Source organism: Anoplophora glabripennis, unplaced genomic scaffold, assembly GCF_000390285.2.
Source record: "Anoplophora glabripennis isolate ALB-LARVAE unplaced genomic scaffold, Agla_2.0 scaffold446, whole genome shotgun sequence".
Classification (NCBI taxonomy): Eukaryota; Metazoa; Arthropoda; class Insecta; order Coleoptera; family Cerambycidae; genus Anoplophora; species Anoplophora glabripennis.
The window spans coordinates 143,317-165,260 of NW_019416578.1; the positions used below are offsets into that span (position 1 = coordinate 143,317).

At 34.6% G+C, this 21,944-nt stretch overlaps 3 protein-coding genes across 3 annotated transcripts; 2 read left to right on the plus strand and 1 right to left on the minus strand.

The window, feature by feature from the left end:
• Nucleotides 1-1,952: 1,952 nt before the first annotated feature.
• On the plus strand, nucleotides 1,953-5,465 carry LOC108908748 (ephrin type-A receptor 4a-like). Its single transcript, XM_018712877.1, has 8 exons — nucleotides 1,953-2,038; nucleotides 3,445-3,668; nucleotides 3,725-3,816; nucleotides 4,021-4,092; nucleotides 4,209-4,444; nucleotides 4,707-4,907; nucleotides 4,998-5,191; nucleotides 5,250-5,465. Exons 1-8 carry the CDS (start codon nucleotides 2,036-2,038, stop codon nucleotides 5,380-5,382), a joined length of 1,155 nt encoding a protein of 384 aa, XP_018568393.1. The 5' UTR covers nucleotides 1,953-2,035; the 3' UTR covers nucleotides 5,383-5,465.
• Nucleotides 5,466-9,280: 3,815 nt separating this feature from the next.
• Nucleotides 9,281-20,795, minus strand: LOC108908761 (WASH complex subunit 2). Its single transcript, XM_018712894.1, has 16 exons — nucleotides 20,521-20,795; nucleotides 20,280-20,462; nucleotides 20,087-20,229; nucleotides 19,851-20,031; nucleotides 18,964-19,119; nucleotides 17,493-17,622; nucleotides 17,183-17,436; nucleotides 16,928-17,104; nucleotides 15,858-16,875; nucleotides 12,700-13,021; nucleotides 12,420-12,646; nucleotides 10,825-11,184; nucleotides 10,389-10,666; nucleotides 10,113-10,284; nucleotides 9,673-10,032; nucleotides 9,281-9,518 (listed from the first exon to the last, which is right to left on the minus strand). The coding sequence occupies exons 1-16, from the start codon at nucleotides 20,644-20,646 to the stop codon at nucleotides 9,412-9,414; spliced, it is 4,194 nt and encodes a 1,397-aa protein (XP_018568410.1). The 5' UTR covers nucleotides 20,647-20,795; the 3' UTR covers nucleotides 9,281-9,411.
• A 341-nt stretch (nucleotides 20,796-21,136) lies between these two features.
• Nucleotides 21,137-21,882, plus strand: LOC108908744 (mediator of RNA polymerase II transcription subunit 21). The gene is made up of 3 exons (XM_018712872.1): nucleotides 21,137-21,235; nucleotides 21,290-21,508; nucleotides 21,558-21,882. Exons 1-3 carry the CDS (start codon nucleotides 21,194-21,196, stop codon nucleotides 21,732-21,734), a joined length of 438 nt encoding a protein of 145 aa, XP_018568388.1. The 5' UTR covers nucleotides 21,137-21,193; the 3' UTR covers nucleotides 21,735-21,882.
• The last annotated feature ends 62 nt before the right edge of the window (nucleotides 21,883-21,944 follow it).

Consider the following 21,944-nt stretch of genomic DNA (forward strand, 5'->3'; position numbering starts at 1 on the left):
TATCGAAAAAAAAATTATAAGAAAAAATGTCATAGGGGTTGATTATTTCAACCCCTTACAAAAATAGTTCAGGGTTGAAAAAAATTCAAAAAGTGTAGTTTTATTGACAGATAATGTTCACCAAGTTTGGTTTCTTTAGCTTGATGTACGTGGAAGATAAAAAAGAAAAACTATTTTTTTTTTGTAATTTTAGGAGGGGCGTAACTTTTCAGGGAAGGGTTTTTTCAAAAAATTTTATACCAAAGACCCCTATTAATTTTCATCGGAGAATCGCCCCTTGAATTTTTTCGGTGTTATTTAGATACATCCTGTATATTAAAAAACCGCCGAGTTGCCGTTTTTTTTTTATTTTGTAACTTAATAGTCTGAAATTTACGCAAACGAGAGATAATATAATTACCTTTTGATCCTTTTTTACCGAATTTCGATATCTTGACCTGAGCAGAAGACATACGCGCTTGCATTTTCGACTTTATAATTTTGCCATTTTGAAGAGCACCCCAACAGTTTATCTTTTCCTGTAGTGCCATCCAATTTCAGTCAAATATTTATCACATTTTTTTTAACCGCTAATTTTGCGAGCTTTCACAAAAGCCTACTCTTGTAGCAAATTTCGTCAAGAACAAAATCGATAAGTATACCTCATGTCGATTAGGCACTTATTTTCGGAGATATAAATTAAAAACTGAAATTATTTTTTTCTTTTATTATAAACAATATGACGATCGACCTCAATTTAGGCTTTTATTCAGTGTATTTTTTACTTAATTTTAAGCCTACAAAATTCGAGGTTGGCCCGATTTTTTATGAAAGTTTAATGGCGACAACTAATCTCAGTATTTTGATTTATTCAAGAGATACCGGGTTATCTCCATTTTTGACCATTATTGAATTCTGTAAAATATCCGTTCAAATGATATATCGTACATGATATTTATGCAATTGTTTCTTCATACAATTAAGGATTACATGGGTTGTATTCTGTAATTTTCTTACAGTGCTCTGACTTTATAGCCTCAAAAAATATCACAAGACAAAGCGTAACATTTACAGAAACATTTATGATTGATTTTTTGAGACACTTTAAATAAATCTGATTAATACTTTTTGCTATATTGTTAACGACAGTTACTAAAAAAAATTGTAAAATTTTAAGGTTATCGCTTGATTCGCTTGTAGTCGCCGTAGCATGTTACAGAATAACACCACAGTATGAAATGAAACTGAATATATCAAAAATTAAGCCATGCCAATATTTAAACCAACTTTTTACATTTGTCGGTGCAGAATTTAATTAAGCATATTCGCGAACGTATGACGTCATTATATGATGAAGAGTACACAATAATACACAGTGGTTACTTAGGAGCTTAACTAAAAACTGAATCTTACAATTTTTCCACAGCTGTTTTATGCTTAATCACAGAATATCCTAGTAGTTAGGATCTTCAATGGCTTAATGTTCATCTTTGCAAAACAAGCCTCTAAGTTTACATGTCATTATGGTTACAGAAATGAATTATTGAGATATGGCGATAAAAATATAAGTGACGTCATATTTAATCGCCAAAATAATATTTTTTGCAAAACCACCACCCAAATAACGCTCATTTGTAACAGTCCGTGTTTGAATGGAAACAAAAACGCTTCAAACTAAAAACAGGGCATTTCTTTTTCTCTTATTCTCCTGGAAGTGACTATAGTTGCAGACTTGCGGGAATTAACCTATACTTTGCCGGTAAACTATTTGTTAACGTTTTGTATTCGTACGAACCAATCCAATAACTATTATAATAAAAAGTTATAGCGGTCGTTCTGTGATTCCCTCGCTTTGTTTCTAGCTATTTTGGGTACGTGTAAATCCCCCGTGTTATTATAATTGCTTCACAGAAGCGATATCTATCGTTTAAAACTGCAACGCGAGCATTTTTGTTGCATTTGTGTGTGAATGCATAAGATATTGCACAAGCACGCAATTTGATAGTGTATCGTTAAAAGTGTTTTGTCTGGAAGGTTTTCGTCTTATTTTTCTGCAATGGTAAGCCATATTGTTAAGTAATTATGTTTTAATTGAATTTTAACGCGACTAATAATGTTTTGTCGATTTTAACGTGTTGCAACGAGGCAGATACTGAATTTTTATGTTGAATTCGTATTTAAGATTCCAGTTTTTATACATATTTACGAGTACATAGTAAGTTTTTATTTCTTTTTCGTAACTAAACGAAGTTTTGCGATTTTTGGACAATTTTAATTGAGGTTACATTCCAACTTTTTAATGCTTTTCTATTACGAAGCATTTCGGTTTAAAAAATGATTGTTTAAATTTGTTTGTAGGTAGTAATAGTATCTTATTATCTAAAAATGATAATGATAATTGCAATTTTAGGTAATTACTTATAAAAATTAAAAAAGGTATAACGGCAAAAGATAAGATAAACTGTTATGTTATACGAATACTGCAGAGATAAAATTGTGTTTAATTAAAGAAAATTGTTCTCTAACTTTTTCACTTGCACTGAAATGTGGTGATTTTGCTGCCCATTCCCTTTTCGTAAACAAAAAAATTCGTTTTTGTGCTTTTAATGTTCGTGTCAAAACAAAGAAACTGACGTTAATCCAAGTTTCAAACATTTTGCTTTGTAAAATAGATCATTTTAAAGACTTTCAAATAAATGTTTCTCAATGTCTTTCAAGTTTAAAAAACAATTGAAAATGTAACTGTGAGATAAAGCGTGTTGATTTTAATAATAAAATATTTAAGTATATCAAAGTAAGCCCTGATGAAATTGACACGCCCAAACGTTTTTCTTTTTTTCTTATAAAAACAATAGAGATGGGTATGGACACTAGATTGTGAAACAGCCGCCTTTGATATGTTATTAATTCTGGGATCTAACTGTGACATTGTTCGGTACAAGTTTGGCAGTCCAATTAAGGAATATTCTTTATAGAAATAAAGTTCAGAAAAACTAAAACATCTGCATTCTATCTACAGGGTGTCCAAGCTCTGGTAATATCAGTAACCGAGAAAAAAAAACGTCCCAAATAAAAGTTACACCAAATCTTTACATTTTAAAATTTGCAATTATACAGAGCATCACATTTTTTTAATGGGAGATATTGTGCACTATTTTATTGTATTTTTGAATTTCTAGTTAAATCTAAGGCTAAGATCGATTGTCAAATATTGGGCCTGTAAAATTTAATTTTCTTTCATTTTATTTTGAAACAGTATAGTCTATTTCTTGTAGTTTGTGATATAATCACGGTTTTTGATGTTTTGTTTAGAAAACTATTTATAAAAATGTGCAAATAAATTTTTTGTCAAAGCAACCATAATTTTTATGGAAACATGATCACATTAAATCTTCACATATAAAATAATAAAACACACAAAACACTTTGTTTAGTTTGATTAAAAATATTATTTCTCATCTTAAGGCTACTCCTGCGAGTCAAAGCCCCACTCCTTCGACGTCCGGAATAAAAACGCCTCGTGCTATCGGGAAAAGTCAACCTGCGACGAACGACGAAGAAGAGTTTACGTTACGCTGTTTGGACATAATCGCCAAAATCGCAGCGATACTGAAGACCGACAACAATGGATTTATTACCATAGTGGAAAAAATGTTGACCCTTGTCCATAGGGAGCAAGGCGAGAAACGGTTAGCTTACAAGTTAATTTTTAAATTGACGTATTTATTTGGACGTTTCTTTTTAGGAAGCTAACATACAGTTTGATCGAAGACGTGGTGTCCAATATCCTGGAAGCAGACAAAGACGAACTGGTAGCGGCTAAGGCACATTTCGAGAGTAATGCGTTATTTTATATTTGAATTTTACTTTTCAACACTTTACATGTGAAATTTTTTAATATACTTCACTTACTTTTCTATTCCTAATATCGTTAATCATTAAGATTGGCGATGCTTTTTTTTGATTACGTACAAAATAAAAGCGTGGAACAGCTTATTTTTGAGATTTGGTGTAACAAAAACTATTTTTTTTTTCTGTTAGAGATCTTTTCCCAAAGAAACTTCAAAGACATACTCGTCCAAGAAGACAAGCTGGTACGACTAGGTCCTTTAGGTACGTCAAATTCCTATTGTCATCTCTTTAGAACTTACTTACATTCAAATAATTCGTCGAGTTGCACAAAAACCTTTTTTTGTTCGATTAAACTTAAACGTCAGTTTTTACCACAGGCGAAGGAGGTTTTAGCTACGTCTTGTCCGGAGAGCTACACCAAAACGGCTCTTACAAAAGCGTAGCGATTAAGAGAGCCAAGAGTTTCCAATACAACTACATCATAGATCACGAAGCGACGGTACTTTCTCAACTGAAGCACAAGAACATCTTGAAGCTGTTCGGAAAGCACGAATCCGAACCGGAAATCGTTTTGGAGCTGATGGACTTGGGGAATCTGGTGTCGGCGGTAGAGGTGAGAAAATAAGTATTTGGACTACGATTAATGAACACAAACAATAGTAAAAATGTTGTATACACTTTCCAGCCCAGTCGTGTCAGTGCTTGTCATAAGCGTACGAGCGTATTCAGTCCTACCAATCTGTTGTCTAGGAATTTTGCTTTTTTTTTAAAACTTTTTCGTGATTTTCTTCCAAATTATAGAACATCAAGAGCGTCGGTTTTGGATCAACCCGTTTTATTTCTGACAGTAATATAATTTCTCGGTCATATTTCAGCAAATCCGTTTCACCGGCGGAAACCTGCTGCGGTTCCTAGAAGACGTCGCTAGCGGCATGGAATACATGGGTGAAAAAAAATACCTACACAGGGACTTGGCTTGCAGGAACGTGTTCCTCAACAAAAGGAAGCAGTGCAAAATAGGCGATTTCGGGTTCGCCGTTTATGTGGGAAAGTCCAACGGGGTCTACGTGGAGAAGGTACTTAATATTTCTCATTTAATGCTAGTAATGTCTTTTGTCTTTGAGATAACGTCAAGAGATTTTTTTAAGACGTTTTTGCGTTTTCAGGTCTTCAATCCCCACGATTATAACATGTCCCCGGAAACGTTCAATACTAAAGCCTTCACGATGCCGAACGACGTATGGGCTATGGGGATATTATGCTGGGAACTCTTCTATATCACCGAGCACTGCAACGAGATACCGCCTTCTGCTTTCTCTAAAAAACAACACCAGGCACTGTTCCAGGTCAGAAAGATACAGTAAGGGTTGTCCGTTTTAATCGTACCAGGCGTTTTTAACAATGTTTCCTTTGTCTAGATTGCCTAAGGCAAAAATCTGCCCGGACAACTTGCACAGGTACATCGTGAACGATATGCTGAATGAAGATCCAAAGCAGCGACCGAGTTTTACGTCTATAAGAGAGAAAATCAAAGAAATCGCTTCCAAATAAGCGAAAAGTTTGTTTATTTTCTTGATTTTCAGTATTAATTTGCCTTCCAAGGTTTCTACAGAGTTTATAGTTTATTTTGTTAAATGACGAATATATTTTGAAACATGTTGTATTATTTCCTAGCATATCGTTTAATTTTGTCCTTTGGTATTGCAAAAACGCAGTTGAAATGCGATACATATAACCTTTGCACGTTTTTTTCTGATCATTGCGAAAACAGTCTACTGAATTTTTTTTGCGAAAACAAATGAATAAAGGCAAAAAAGTTCAATGTTGATAGACTAGACGAAATTACCTCATTTTCAGGGCCATTTGAATGACAAATCTCCCTTTTAAACTCGGCAGGTTGGTATGTCGTCAGGATAGCAAGATATTTCGATATTTAGATATTCCCTTCAAAAAACAGGAGTTGACCTTGAAAAAGACCTTCAAGGCAAGAATGGTGGTCCCCAATTACTCAACCAACTTTTGTAAAGGTCCATTTCTCGATATCTTGACGAGATATCAACCTGAGAACTTCGAGAAGAGGATTTGACCTTCAAGTGACGTTGAAAATGAAAAAATAAACCACATATCCAAACATAAAATTTCTCACTCTCAGAATCCGTGGTAGAAATTGTATAACCTTCAAAAAACAGTAGTTGATCTTCAAATAACCTTCAACATGACCTTAAAAACTAAATCAATCACGTACGGCAAAATAAAACTTGTCGCTCGCAGAATCCAGCGAAAAAAATTTTATTATCGAAAAAACAAGAGTTGACTTCAAATAATATTGAACACGAGCTAAATTGGTCTAACGGATACCGGATCCGGTGTGTCGCATTGAATTTTTTCCCATTAATGTTAACCACGAAAACAAAAATTTGGATGGACTATCCACCATCACGACTGTAGTTTGACACTTTGGTGCATAAATAAAAATGGGAAGTTGCAAGAGTTGCAGATTTTACATCACAAATTGAAGTTCGCTTCGTTTGTCAGGAATTAATATCGATTGGTACATCTAAAGAAACATTTAAAATGTCTCGTTTCATCCATGTCTACCAAACTTAAGAGGGCTCTATAGCAAATAGGCAACCAGCAATACATTTTTATAGATTTTAGTACACAGTTTGTCTAAATATGAATTAATGCACAAATAACAGACTTTCCTCCATTCTAATGTAGATTTTCTATAAAATGGACTTGATTTGAAACTCATAATACTATTTGGTGTAATGAAATTTGTAATTTACAATGCCACTTGTTCAAAAGCGGCAAATACTAATTTCTTTACAACAAAAAGTAATTTGAGTTTCAAACTAACTCCATTTTATAGAAAATAATATATAGAAATATAGAATGGAGGAAAGTCTGTTATTTGTGTATTAATTCGTATTTAGATAGACTAAATAAAATCCACAAAAATGTATTGCTGGCTGCGTACTTTCTTAGAGCCCTCTTAAATGTTTCCCCGATTTACGCTGTTACGAAAAAGTAATAAAACTATTGTATTTGCCAAACGGCATTGTAAAACTGGACTTCTCATAGTGCTAAAGATATATACAGGGTGTTTCAGGATTATATGCAAAAATTTTAAGTACAAATTGGGAATCGGAAAATAAGAAAAAAAGTTCATATGGACGTATGTCCGGAAACGATTCGTTAAGGAATACGGTCGTTTAAAAATGGCGGTCGAGTTTTAAATTTTTTCCTCAAATTTGAAAACAGATAAAATCCTGAATTTATATCTATTGAGACCTACTACCCGATTGTAATAAAGAATTATAATAAATTGAACTTATTTCATGTTACGTCTTACATTCTTATTATTTAGATATACCCAGTTAGATTAGTCATTGAAATACAAACAAAAATTTTATTTTATTTTTTTACTCAAAAACTAATTATTTCATGATAAAGATGAAAGAGATGAAAAAGTTTCTAAATTAATCTGTCTCTCCAAAAGATGTATTGCAACAATTGAAATCCTAACATGTCAAATGTTTTCATGAAAAATATAGAGGGTGTTGTTGATTTCACCCGTTCCAAATAAGATTATTTTAACGAAAAAATACTGGTTTGATGGGCCTGGATCAGTATAACATCTGTACCAAAATTCAGGATTTTATCTGTTTTCAAATTTGAGAAAAAAATTTAAAACTGATTTTGACCTCCATTTTTAAAGGCTGTAACTCCTTGACGAATTGTTTCCGGACATACGTCCATATGCACTTTTTTCCTTATTTTCCGATTCCCATTTCGTATTTAAAATTTTTGCAGATAATCCTGAAACACCTTGTATATAAACGTATATTGAAAATGTAAGGGAAAAATGAAATCGACTCTTACTGGTTTATTATATGGCCCAACTGTTGTATTCATTGTGTGTAGTAATCGATGCATCTGGCTGGTAATGCACAATTTCTATTTGACAAAAATACGTATCTAAGGTGCCATTACTCGGAAGCAGTGGATTATATGCTACATGTATTGCATGTAAGGAGAAATAGAGTAATATAGAACCAGATTTAGATGGAAAAGAAAAAATGTAAATAACGGCACGTAAAATTACAGGCAAGAAGAATGATGAAAGTAGGCATTTTAGCATTAACTTCGGATCCGTGATCAGCGACCCCGAAAATAACCGTATACCAAATTTAGCGCGAATAGGTTATTTTTTGAAAATTTGGTCGGCCATCTTGCATCCGCCATCTTGAATTTTGCAAAATAGACCTCGGATCCGTGATCAGCGACCGCGAATACCAAATTTGGCGCGAATCTGCTATTTTTTTTAAAATTCGTGATATCTGACCTTAATTGACCTGTTTCTTTGAGGTTAGAAAAAGAACCATCAATTTTGACAGCGGATTCACATTTGACGGGGTCTTAACCATATAAATAAACCTTTGAATATATACAAAAAAATATATTTGTACTTTTTCGTGAATTTTTGACCTGTTTTTTGAGGTTAGGAAATTCCTGTGATGTGATAGCTCATTTCTGACACCGGACTCGTGATCAGGAGGCAAAAATTCTCCGGATAACATATGTCGCATGAAAAGTACAGACAACTTTTTTGTGTGTGTGTGTGTGTGTAATCAAATGTTCACGATTTTCAAGACGAACGTTGCAGTGTGCGGCAAACAAGTTAATGACGAGAAGAAAGTGTTTTGTTTCAGTCAAAGCATATTTCTACAAAATCAAAATAGATCTAAATTTATTACTATGGTTAGTTACATATGGATGTGAAGATATGACAACTTTCACTTGACAAGATATTTTATGGTAATTATTTTTTTAAGAGGGCTCTATAGCAAATAGGCAACTAGCAATACATTTTTATAGTTTGACTAAATATAAATTAATGCACAAATAACAGACTTTCCTCCATTCTAAAGCAGTTTTTCTATAAAATGGACTCAGTTTGAAATATAAATAACTTTTTTGTGTAAAGAAATTTTTAAATTACAAATATCTTTACAACAAAAAATAATTTGAGTTTCAAACTAACTCCATTTTATAGAAAATCTGCGTTAGAATGGAGCAAAGTCCGTTATTTGTACATTGATTCACATTTAGACAAACTGTATAATAAAAATCTATAAAATTGTACTGCTGGTTGGCTATTTGCTATAGAGCCCTCTTAATTGATCAAAAACCTTGTTTAACTTCTATTTTTATTTTTATTAAGGAACAACTGTCACCCTGATTATTGTTTTATTTATTTATTTATTTTTTTATAAGAGGAATTACTAAAAGTTAGTCATGCCGATTTAAAAGTAACGCTTATGTCAAACGTCAAAATCAAGCTGTCGGTTCATTCATTTGTTTTTATTTCTGCGGCAACGATTTCCAGGGCACACTTTGCAAATGAAGGAGCAGGTGTCAATTTAAAGAGTCGCCAAATTGCAGTTATGAATTATTTTAATAAAACCTTGGTTTATAACTTCATACAACAGATAACATTTAAATAAACAATTTAAGCCAATCGAATAGCATTAGATAAACTTTAAACAATCGCTAACAATTTTGTAGATACGCTATTTATTTCAACAAAGACGAGAGGGGGTCCTCGTTCGTTTCTATGTTTTCCAATTTCCTCGTCGTCGGAGGTTTTTGGGGTTTCTTTTCGATAACTTTTTGCACATTTTCTGAAATCGATGAAATAAATGGTATAATTTTTACGGCTTTCAAAAACTAAATGTCGAACATCAAATATAGTAACAAAAGAATGAAATCTGCTTTCCCGTTTTTCGCATATTTATGCAGTAAATTCCGAAATATGATATAAATTTGATTGCTTACCTTTTCTCTTGGAACCGCCCCCGCCGGCGCCCGAAAACAGGTCTTCGTCGCTGGAACTGTCGTTGAACAGGGGTTTCTTCTTCCCGCCGTCGACTTTCTTGTGTGCGCCCTCCTTCTTCGCCCTGTTAGCCCCGGTGTGGCCGAATAATTCGCCGTCGGAATCTTCCGATTCGAAAATGGAACCCTTCGACTTTTCCTCGGTGACTTTCTCAGTCGAAGCGGGGAAGAGGTCGCTGGCGTCGTTTCCGATATCGTCCAAGATGCTGGCGACCCTCGATTGCTTCACGTCCGAGGGTGGAGTTTGCGCTGTTTGGACGGCTTCGGATGACGGGGGTGTGTGGAATAGGCTCGGCGGAGATTCTGGAAGCAGGAGAAAAGAAAATAAGTTTTTCGCTCAGTTCGCAACGAAATTTCAAATTAATTTAAAAAATGCATTTCACCTTGGTACGTCACTGGTTCTACCACTACAGGCTCGAATTTGGTACTTTCCGTCACGACGTCAGCATCGTCGTCACCTTTCACAACTGCAGGCTCCGACGATGCGGTCTGTATAGCCTGCTTGCGCCCTCTTCTGGTCGACGGTCGCCTCTTTATCGGGATCTTTGCCCTATCCTAAAGAAACGGGTGGTTTTTTTAATAAAATTTTAATCATTTTCAGCATCGGCAAGCCTTTAAAACTTTTAGAAAGTGAAAACAAAGTCTTAATGGCGGCGTACCTTTGTGACGCTGTGAAGTACTTCGATGTTATCCAGCGCGTCTTCGAAGCTCACCGCTTTCTCCGAACTCGTGCTCGATCCGTCCCTGCGGGGAATCGAAACGGTAGGCATGAAAAGTCCCACGTCGGGGCTCAAAGGTTGCGTAGGGGTCGTTGTCTGGTCTTTGGGCAGGTCCAGGCTGTGAGATTTCATCATCTCTCTTAGTCTCGGAGGGGCTGCGCCCGGCATCAGGGCATTCACGTTGATTTTGAGGTTGTGTTTCAGCTTGCCGGGTGAGCCTTACAAGAAAAAATATGTAAATTGTACCTTTATTTTTTAAATAAATACATTCGGAGCCTTTTTTCAATGAAACAACACCAAACAACAAAAAGAATGTAACAAAATATGCAAATAGCGAATTCTATTAATTTCATAGCCTTAAAAACCGTTTATTTACCTGTCGGGGGCTTCTTGACCTTTTTTTCACCGCTAACAGCCTCAGCCGACATACTTTTTTGTTCTGTTTCTGTCACTAACTCTTCGGCTTTCGTAGAATCTTTGGCTTCCTCTTTATTCTCGACCTGAACTGGATTTTTGCTTTTATGATTTACCTCCAAGACATCATCCATATTGTCGAAGAGCGATAATCGCTTCTCCGAAAGTTTAGGCGCGTTGCTGCTTTTAGATATGGACGAGAACAACCCGTCGGCATCTGCAGAGTTGTCAAATTCGTCGTCGAAAAGAGAAACAGGCTTCTTGGGGTCGGAAGTAGCAATCTGGCTATGCTGGGGGCTGTCTTGGAATACAGAACTATCACCTGGTACAGAGATGCATTTTCTTGAGTGATGTTGAATTATTTTTATGAAAATTAAGCAAAATTCGCATATTACTGCAATTTTTAGAAGTGATGCCTACTGTTCATTAGAACTACTTTGTTTTAAATCTGACTAATCAGTTTTACCATTAAAAGTAACATACTAGATACCATAAATCAAACATTATTCCTAAAAATAATGAAAATAAGTTTCGGAATGGTATAACACTGACGGTGAAATATATAACAAGATAATTGCTGACTAATTCAATTTTTATCTTGAATTGTTTAATAATTTACCTGAATTCAAATTTATTAAAGAGAATTAAGTAAAATACATATATTACATTCACACATTCACATATTATTGCAATACTCAAAAGTGATGCCTACTGTTCATTAGAACTACTTTGTTTTAAAGCTGATTAATCGTTTTGACCATCATAAGATATTACGAGGTACCATTAAAGGTATCATAAATCAAACAGTATTCCAAAAGATAAGTTTCAGAAGACATAGTGACTGCTGATTAATTCAATATTTATCTTAGAAGTATAAAAAATGTATTACATTTGTGTTACACTTGTAAAACGCATATTACTGCGATTCTCAAAAGCGATGCCTACTGTTCATTAGAACTACTTCGTTTTAAAGCTGATTAATCAGTTTTAGTAACATACCAGATACCGTAAATCAGATAGATATTTCTAAAAATAATGAATATAAGTTACGGAATGGTACTGACGTTGTAATATAAAACAAGATAATTGCTGATTAATTCAATTTTCATCTTCATCTTGAATTGTTTAATAATAATTTACCTGAATTTAAATTTATTAAAGAGAATTAAGCAAAATACATATATTACATTCGTATAACGCAATACTCAAAAGTGACGCCTACTGTTTGTTAGAACTATTTTGTTTTAAAACTTGTTTTAACATCATTTTCTTTTACTGCAGGATGTTTAAAGAACTTCTATTTTCTACAGTGAAAATGACAAGAAACTTGGACCAATTTTTGCCAATAAATAAAAAAAATTGCCTATGCTAACAGCACAAATTGTAGATACAACACTTCCTTCACTTACCCCATTCCTATACTTGGTTGTTTATAAACTACAAACTTGATATTTATAATACTCAAAACTGATGCCTACTGTTCATTAGAACTACTCTGGTTCAGAACTGGTTAATCGATCCTAATTTTTTAATTAATTAATTTATAATTACACTTACCTTTTGAATCTTCTAAATCCTCCAAGTTACCGCTAGGGGTTATGTCTAGATTGCTAAACTTGCTGACTTCCGGTATTTTATCCAGCGGCGGAACGACACTGACGGACTCGGTTTTATTCTTAGTGACGAAGAAACTGTCCTGCGACTGCTGATCGCTGAAAACGTCCGAGGAGAGTCTTCTGGAAGACGATGCGTATGGGTTGAAGAAAGACTCGTCGGTATCCACCCTACGGTGTTAATCAGTTTTTAAAATAAAATACGAGACATAAAAAAAACCTACCTCGTAACGTTTTCGTCTCGTACTATGCCACTAGACTCATTCGGACCGAGTGAGGGCGGTTCGTTATCGAAGAGACTGGATCCCGCTGTGTTATAGTCGATGCGGAACGAAAACTGGTCCTCGTTATCCGAAGACGGGACCGATTTAGTGTCCCAGTCATCGTCATCCGGCGGCGGAGACGACCCGAACAGATTTATAGTAGTTCTAGTTTCAGATTTCTCTACAACATTCGATGTTCCTGGTTCTGAATTGACCATCTGGGATTGTGGGGCCTCTTTAGGGTCAGACTTTACGTTTTTCTGGTTTTGGGCGGTATTTTTTGCTAAAGAATATTGCAAACGTTAAGTTTTACACAAAACCCATCATTTGATCGTTACTAATAAATGACTGGTCAATATTACTGTTAAAAATTATAAATTAACAATTTATTAAATGTGATCAGCCATTATTGTTGTCAAAAAAGAACATCTAAAAATAATAATCAGGTTTGATTAAAGTCACTGCTAATGATAATTAACATTGTCCAAATGACCAATAATTAAGTCATTATAATTTAAAACATAACCAAGTACTAAATATAATTATCATTATTGTCAAAAATTAACACCTAAAAAAATATTCAATTGTAGTTTTAGGTAAAAAAATTGCCATTGTAAATTCATTATGTAACTAAATTGGTCATTATAAATTTTAAAATGACCATTTATATGTCGATCAATCAGTACTTGTAGTTAATGTTAATGTAATTTTTCATTTAAGATCAATTAATTATTAATTATTAATATCAATCATTAAAAGTGACTAGTCATTATACTTTTGATAATGACCTATTATTAAATGTGATAAGTAATTATTAATATTGACAAACATTGATACCTAAACAATATTCAATTATTAGTTGGTTTTAGTTAAAAAAAAATTAATTAAATTTAATAGGTAACTGAATTGGACTTTATTTTAAAAATGACCATTTAAACGTCAATCAGTACTTGTAGTTTTAGATTAAAAAAATGTTAATGTAATTTTTCATTGAAGATTAATAATTAATTAATTATTAATATCAATCATTAAAAGTGACTGGTCCATTATAATTTTCAATTTTGATAATTAAATGTGGTAAGTAATTATTATTATTTACAAAAATTGAGATCTAAGAAAGATTCATTTAGTTGTAGTTTTAGTTAAAAAAAAAAACCCATTGTAAATTTATTAGGTAACTAAATCGGTCCATTATAATTTTAAAAATGACCACTTAAACGTTATTCGATTAGTAGGTGTAGTTTAAGATTAAAAATATGGTACTGTAATTTTTCTATGAAGATCAATTCATTGATAATTATTAATATCACTAGTCATTATAATTTTCACCATGACCAATTAATAAATATGATTATTATTGAAAAAAATATTCAATTCTTAATTGTAATTTTAGATTAAAAGAATTAGTAATGTGTTTCTTATATAAAATCAATTGGTTAATATTATTAATATTAAAAATGACCAGTCATTAAAAATTCCTGATCAAAAATCACACATGTAAATTTACGTGGGTAACTAAAATATTTAAAAAATGACCAATTAAAACTAGTCAGTCAATATTATTATTGTAGATGAGTATTTAAAATCAATAATTAGTTGTATTTAAGATTAAAAAATGCATCTAATTAAAAATGACTGGTCACTCGTATTAAAAAAACGTCTGTAATTAATTTGTAAGTACTTTTCATTAATAAAAAGCAATGTAAATTAAAATGGTCATTATAATTTTAGAAATGAACAGTTATTAAATATCATCGGTCATTATAATTAATTTCAAAAGTGAAAATCTAACAATAATATTCAAATGTTGGTAGTAGTTTTAGATAAAAAATATTGCCAATGTATTTTCTTCATGAAAAATCAATTAGTTGACCATTATTAATATTAAAAATGACCAATCACTAAAACTGATTGGCCACTCTTGTTACTAATAATGATCAGTACATAAAAAATTAGTAATTTGTCTTTTTCTCTAAAAAAAATTGCAATTGTAAATAACAAAATTGGTTTTTAATTTTAAAAATGACCAAGTGATAAGTCATTATAAAAAATTAGTCATTGCTAGTTATCAAAGTTATCCTTTAGAAATAGAAACTTATTATTTTTATTTAAGAGGGCTCTGTAGCGAATAGACAACCAACAATACATTTTTATAGATTTTATTACACAGTTTGTCAAAATATGAATTAATGCACAAATAACAAACTTTCCTCTATTCGAACGCAGATTTTCTACAAAATGGATTTAGTTTGAAACTCAATTAACTTTTTGTTGTAAAGAAATTTGTAATTTGCCGGTTTCAAACAAGAGGCATCGTAATTACAATTATTTTTTTACACCAAAAAGTTACGAGTTTCAAACTAACTCCATTTTATAGAAAATTTGCGTTAGAACGGAGGAGTCTGTTATTTGTGCATTGATTCATATTTAGACAAACTGTGTAATAAAATCTATAAAAGTGTTATGCTGGTTGCCTATTTGCTATAGAGCCCTCTTAACCCTTTCACTGGTCCAGACGTATATATTCGCTAAAAATTTATAGGGCTCAAACTGCTCCAGACGGATTAATTCGCATGAATAGTTAAATTGGATCAGGCTGCTCAAACCGTATATATTCGCAACCATGCGCATTGTGACTCAATTATTGCAATTGGTAAGGCGAATTTTTGCGGGCGAGCTTATACCGATTGTGACAAATATTTTTATGGAACGAGGTACTGGTAATAATACCAAGATTGTTCATGTTTCTTTCAGTTTCTACTTAGTACATATACTGTATTTTATTCAAAATAAAATCGTAAAATTTATCGTAAATCGTAATTTAACACAACATAATGTAAAACTATAAGTAGTCTAACCGCTCCAGACGTATATATTCGCACGCGATAAATTTTCACGCACGGCGCGGCAGCTACGTTCAGACGTATTGCGCAGCGAAAGGGTTAATAATTTATAATATTAAAAATGACCACTACTAACATTAAAACTGACCAGATTTGTCTTAGAAATGACTAAAATTATTACTAAATAGCAACGTCTGGTCATTTTTAACACTATCAGTTAAGAAAAAAGTTTTAATTATTTAGTAGACTATCATACGATTCTAAACATTTCCTTACCAATTTCTGAAGTTTGATCCTCGAACAGGTCAGTTTTCTCTTGCTCTTTCTTCACATTTACCTGCTTGAACAGATCTTCACTATCGTCCTTTTCCAGGCTCTCATCAAAAAGTCCCTTTGTGGTCTTCTGCTCACTCGACGACAACTTTTCCGCACCTATCACCTGCCTTTGGGGCAAGTTTTCGACAGTTTTGGTAGCACCTTTATCTACTTCATCGTTTATACCTACAGTGCGTTTTGAGCCTTCAGTTTCTTTCGTGATATCGTCAATTTCGGTGTTATCACGAAGCAACTGCTCGCTACTACTCGGTTTTATACCAAACAAATCTTCTTCCTTGGCACTAAACAAATCGAGAGTTTTCTTCGGTTTCAAGTCGTTTTCTTGTTCCGTCACGGTTTTATCGACATTTTCGACAGGTTTCGGTATTATACCAAACAAATCTTCTTCGGCAGCGAACAAATCGAGGGTTTTCTTCGGTTTGGCCTCGGGTTTCTGCTCCGTGACGTTCTTATCGACATCTTCGATGCCGGCCAAATCGCTGAACAGATCAGCCTTGGGGGTGTCGTTTTTATTAACGTTTGCGGCGAAGAGGTTTTCGGAGCTTTCGCCTACGTCGTCGAACAAGTTGGACGTCAGCTTTTTCGCGGTGATACCGGAGAACAAGTCGTCTTTGAAGAGATCGTCGTCGTCGTCGAAAAGACTGATTTTCTTGGGCTTTGACGCGGGATCTGGTTTTGCTTCTTCTTCATCGTCGAACAGACTTATTTTCTGAGGCTTGGGGTTTGCTAAAGTGGGAACCGTTGCAGGTTCTTTATCTTCGTCTTCGTCGAATAAATTCGGCAACTTAGGCTTTACCTCTTCACTGTTTTTCTCAGACTTGACGGTTGGTCGAGTTACTTTCCCGTCAACGTTACCGCTGTTTCCCGGATCTTGCTGTCGCGATTTTAATATATTTCCCACTTTTTCCCCGGAGAATATGTCGGATTTCCCGAAAATCGACACTCCTCCTATCGGTTTCTAAAATCGTCACAATAAATACGAAACATTGACAGCAACGGCTTAGGTTTACCTTTTTCTCTTCTATCGGCTTTTTGGGCTTCTCCAATTCCGGAGGTTCTTCGTCGAAAAGCGGCGCGGTCGTCGCGTAAGGTTGCAGGAAAGGTTGTCTCGCTACCGGCTTCTTTTTCGTGGAAAAAATGTCCTCGTCACTGCTATCCTCGTCGGTGTCGAAAGGGCCTTTAGTAACCTAAAAAAACACTTCATGTCCAACGTGTCCAGAAAGTGCATATGTGTAAATGTGTAAATTGACATTTTTATATCTCACCTGCGAAGATCTAGGCGGGGGATCGACCGAGGAAACAACCTTTTCGCTAGACCTCTCGGTTTCCTTCTTAACGCCCTCCGCTCCGTCCGAAGGCTTACCACTAGGCCCTTTGCTCTGCTGGCCCCAGAACAGATCGTCTTCGTTGTCGTCGAAAAGGCCACGTCCCCCGGAAAACAGACCCTCGTGAGCGCTTTTCGGCAGTATCGTGTCTTCCAAGTCGTCCAAAGGAGGAGGTTCGTCAGAGAATAAGTCACCTTACAAAAGAAATAGTTAGGAGAAATATTACAAGGTACAAAACGGTATATTTTACCAGCAAATTTGTTCTGTGCCGGTTGGATGGGCTTCCTGTTGATCTCCGTGGATATATCTTCCCTTTCGCTTATTACGTCGCCAAGTTTGGCGGCGAGTTGCTCGGCGAAGCTCTTACTCGAAATTGGCGTCTAAAACAAACAATGTTGTGTGACTTTCGTGGCTTAATAATGACGGATTTCCGACAAATGGTCTATTGTGGTTAGTATAATAGTCGCCCAGCATAAATAGTGACTATTTTGAATTTATATGGGAGTAACAACAAATAGGTAAGCACGTGGTTTTCTAGTTTCATTGTAATAACCATAACATCCAAGTTTGACTACTTAAAAAGTGCTAAATAGAACATTTTCCCATATTTTTGAAGTATCTAAAGCATAACCTAACATTTTGTTGTACATTCTCCATTGTAACATTATTTACTGCTGATAAAAGTGCATCTAATCTATTAACTTTTGTAAATTTTTTTGTTAGATCTAGAATAAAACATTACCCTAACCTAACCTAAAAAATTCTTTAGGTACAGTCTTATTCATTTAGTCCTTATTAAGAAAAGTTCCCATCTTGGTCCTTGAACCTGTTTCTGTCCTATGATTCACCAGCCAATAGATAGGAATATACTCAAAATTTAATGTTAGGTTATGTTATGATGCGATACAACTTACAACGCACGGCGTGACGTCATAGGTCTCGCGCCTGCGTTTTAAATACTGTTGGAACAAAGGGTGCGAAACTTTGGCGGGAGATTTGAAAACACATTGCCCGGCAATATGGCCGGCTACATCCGTTATTAAAATGCGTTGTTGTAAACAATATATGGTGATGCTGCTTCTAAAACTTAATAGAGCTGTATTAACCTATTTCTTGCAACAAAATTTTGGGTAAAAAATATTTTATGTAAAGGTAAAAAAAATGTATAAAGTTTCATTATTATAATTTCATAGTTTTCGCGCCAAATGTAGTTCTACACCTGACAACCAGTGGCGCCACTGTTGCCTTGTTTCTATGGCATTGAATGGAACTTGCACTCTTTTCCTAGCTGTTCTGTGGTTGTGACCAAAATAATGAACAAATAATGTAAAAATTTGTAGATATTTTTATGATGGTCTACAGCATTTTTAAAAAATTGGCCAAGTTATTTGATAAAAAAAACAGTATGTCTTCAACGTCTGTCCCAAGGAAGTAGTAAAGTCCGTGTTTGTCGTTTACCAGGAGATTTATTGCTTTTTTTTTTCTAAGTTTTGTTTGCCCTAACTATCTGAGGTATTCGACTAAAGTTTTTGGCAACATTAAACTTATATCATTTTTTTTTGTTACAACTGATTCCACAATAGCCTACACGCATTTTATATCCATTTTGTTTTATTCGCTTTACGAACGGCATAATCCGTTACAACTAAAATGACGTTACATGTGAACTACTGAAGTTTTATAATTTACCCTGTAATTAAGATTAAAAAGGCTTCACCTACCTTAACCGGTACGGAACCTTGGCCGTCGCTTTCCTCGTCCGACGCGAACACGTTCGGTTTCCTCGCAGATTCATTAAACGTGGAATTGGCGGCAGGCCTATTGTCGCTGGTCCGGCTGGAGAAATCTAACTCGGAGCTTGTCTCCGATCCTTTCATCTGAAAGAAGAAAAAAAGTATGTTTCCCATGTCACTAGAAAGCTATAAGTTCACAGATAACACAATAATTTTGCTATAAACCACAGCAAATTAAAAAAATTCTATTGCTCGCGACCAAACTTGAGTCTCGAGCAAAGAAGAGTGATAGTAGACCATGAAATGAAACGAAATGAAATAAAGACATAATTGAATGACCACCGAATAAATTAACAAAGATTTGGGTTGCGCGACCGGCTAGGCGTGTAATGCTGTGTATAAATTTGTTTAATGAGCACCAAAACAATCGTAAAAGTGATTAATGAATTTGAGAATATTTCTTTTTTTTAAGGATTTTGACTCGCGTTACATTAAAATTGGGATTTACTATGCTTACACATAAATAAATATAAGAAAATAGAATTATTTAACATATAATTGCTTTTTTATACCCACCGTTGTTTTACACGATGCATTAATGAATTTTTACTGAACTTCATAAATATATTCATGAAAACTGTATCGAATAAATGGGGAATACAGTTTTTGCAAAACTACAGTTGATGCTAAAATTTACCTTGAACTTATCGATAAACAAAAATTTAACCTAACTTTTTACTTCTATTTAAAACAGAACCACCACCAACCAGTATGTTCATATATTTTTTATATTGTTAAACGTAAAGGATTATTTTCACATTTTTTTAGGTATTTTCTTCACACGATTACCGTTTAAAATAAGTAAAGTCACTTACCAAGTCTTTCGGCAGATCATCGCCCGATTCCGAATCGCTGTAAGTCTCCGAAACCTTCTCGGACTCGCTTTCGCTAGAGGAATCGGCAAGTCCGACATGCCATTTCTTGTACCATTCCTCGGTACCAATAACCAAAGGTAGGGGGCGGTCGGCATAAATGTCTTTAGGCCGTAAGATGTAACTAAGAACGACACACTTTTTAAACAAATAATATAATATTTTTGTTAAACGTTTACCTTTTATCGGATTCTTCATCTTCGCTATCACTTATAGATACTTCAACTCTTTCGAAGTACTTATCAACAACTCGTAGGCCTTCTAGGACGGACTCCCGCATCAGCTTCTCTTTTTCCTCGTCAGAGGGCGCTTTTTGTTCAGGCTAAAAATGGATGTCATGCAACTTATATTAAGAATATAAATATTTCCAACCTGAGCTTCTTCTTTAAAGTCCAACGTTTCGTCGTCTTCGTAAACCCTGCTTTCGATGAACTGGGTATTCCGCAGGCTTTGAAACTCGTTCTGGGATAAATTCAACTTCAAATTCACCTCATCCAAACTGTGCAACAGGTTGTTCACATTGTTGCTAATGAGGAGAGTTTTTGAGAACAGATTCTGGAACATTTAATCAAGTCAATACATTAATAAACGGTAGCAAGCTTCGCAAATATACTTCTGAGAAGGCTTTGAGGGTGTTCAAAAGGGCCACGTCTCCCGCTAAAGACCAGTTTTCGGCGTTTTCTATCATCTCCTCCATAGACCAAGGCCTACTCCAGTTTTTCTCACCGCCGCTAGCCATTTTGATTACAATTAATATCACAACTATTGGAATGTTTCACATTTAGAGCCTGTACGTTTTTATCACTACACTTTTTTGAACATCAATGTTTTTTATGAACAATTTCTGTTCAAATAAATAATAAATAAAAACAAATGACAAGTCTCTGTCAAAACGCAAAAGTCAGAAATATGGAACGGCCATTTTTTTGTGGTGGTGAATAGTGATGTTGGCTACACTTCTAATCCTATGTTCATTGGTTATAGCCTCAAACCTCGGACTACTTTATTTATTAGGCTGAGCCCATAGAAAACATAGTACTAACTAGTTAGTACTATTTTTTCTATGTCTGAGCCTCAGACCACAGCCGTGCTCAGACTATAGCCGTGTTTTATTTACCTGTCATGTCAACTATTCTGAATGCTGATTGGTCAATTAGCTGAAATCAAAGCTGTTGCTTAAAATAAAAGGATCGTTTTAGAAGCAGAAGAAGAATAATTGGAGTCGAGGCGTACTAACCTCAAAAACAAATATTGTTTACGTTAACATAATTTCCTAAGCTCAAGAAATGGCAGATAGACTGACTCAACTCCAAGACTGCATAAACCAGGTGAGTAAAAACGCAGCATACGCATTCCCTCCGATAATTTTATCTCCCTTCCAGCAAGCCGAACACTTTTGTAACAGCATCGGTATACTTCAACAATTCGCTCCGCCTAGCAAATTCCCTAATTTCGACAGAAGCGGCTCTCAAACGCCGCAACAACAACAAACCCAGGAGGACTACGTTCAACTATTCACCACGTTGATTGCTAGGTGTGCTAAGGATATCGACACTTTGATTGAGTCTCTTCCCAGTGAGGAAAGCTCGACAGAATTACAAGTGAGTGCAGTTTTTGAATCTGTACGGTTGTAAATATTATACGTTTCAGCTGGAGAGCTTACGGATTCTAGAAAAAGAGAACCAGGAAGCGGCCCAACGGTTGGAAGCCGTCGTCAGGAACGGCCAGGATTTGTTGGAGAAAATCCAAGCCGCGCTGAGCGATATCGCTCAGGCGCAGCTGGACATGCAGCATCTGACCAAGGCTGTGACCGGAGGTAGAGAATGACGGAAGAAGCATTGTGGAAAATTGTGTAATATTGTTATGTTTTGGTTATAATACGTAAGTTTGTGTTTATTCAAAATTCATACAGGGTGCTTTGGAATATGATCTACACGAAATGTATAGAGTGTCACCAATAAAAGTATTCAACATATTTATTATTCTAGTTTAAAAGGACTTGACTTGAGTTGTGTAGCTTACAGTTTATTTAATTTA

Bases quoted from the DNA above. Each gene is read 5' to 3' on its own strand.
- LOC108908744 (XM_018712872.1), top strand. From the start codon at position 21,194: ATGGCAGATAGACTGACTCAACTCCAAGACTGCATAAACCAG. The intron at 21,236-21,289 runs GTGAGTAAAAAC...TCTCCCTTCCAG, and splicing joins TCCAAGACTGCATAAACCAG to CAAGCCGAACACTTTTGTAA. The intron at 21,509-21,557 runs GTGAGTGCAGTT...TATACGTTTCAG, and splicing joins AAAGCTCGACAGAATTACAA to CTGGAGAGCTTACGGATTCT.
- LOC108908761 (XM_018712894.1), bottom strand. From the start codon at position 20,646: ATGGCTAGCGGCGGTGAGAAAAACTGGAGTAGGCCTTGGTCTATGGAG. The intron at 13,022-15,857 runs GTAAGGAAATGT...AATATTCTTTAG, and splicing joins GGATCAAACTTCAGAAATTG to CAAAAAATACCGCCCAAAAC. The intron at 12,647-12,699 runs GTAGGTTTTTTT...TTAACACCGTAG, and splicing joins CGAGACGAAAACGTTACGAG to GGTGGATACCGACGAGTCTT.
- LOC108908748 (XM_018712877.1), top strand. The intron at 3,817-4,020 runs GTAATGCGTTAT...TTTTTCTGTTAG, and splicing joins GGCTAAGGCACATTTCGAGA to AGATCTTTTCCCAAAGAAAC. The intron at 4,093-4,208 runs GTACGTCAAATT...TTTTTACCACAG, and splicing joins GGTACGACTAGGTCCTTTAG to GCGAAGGAGGTTTTAGCTAC.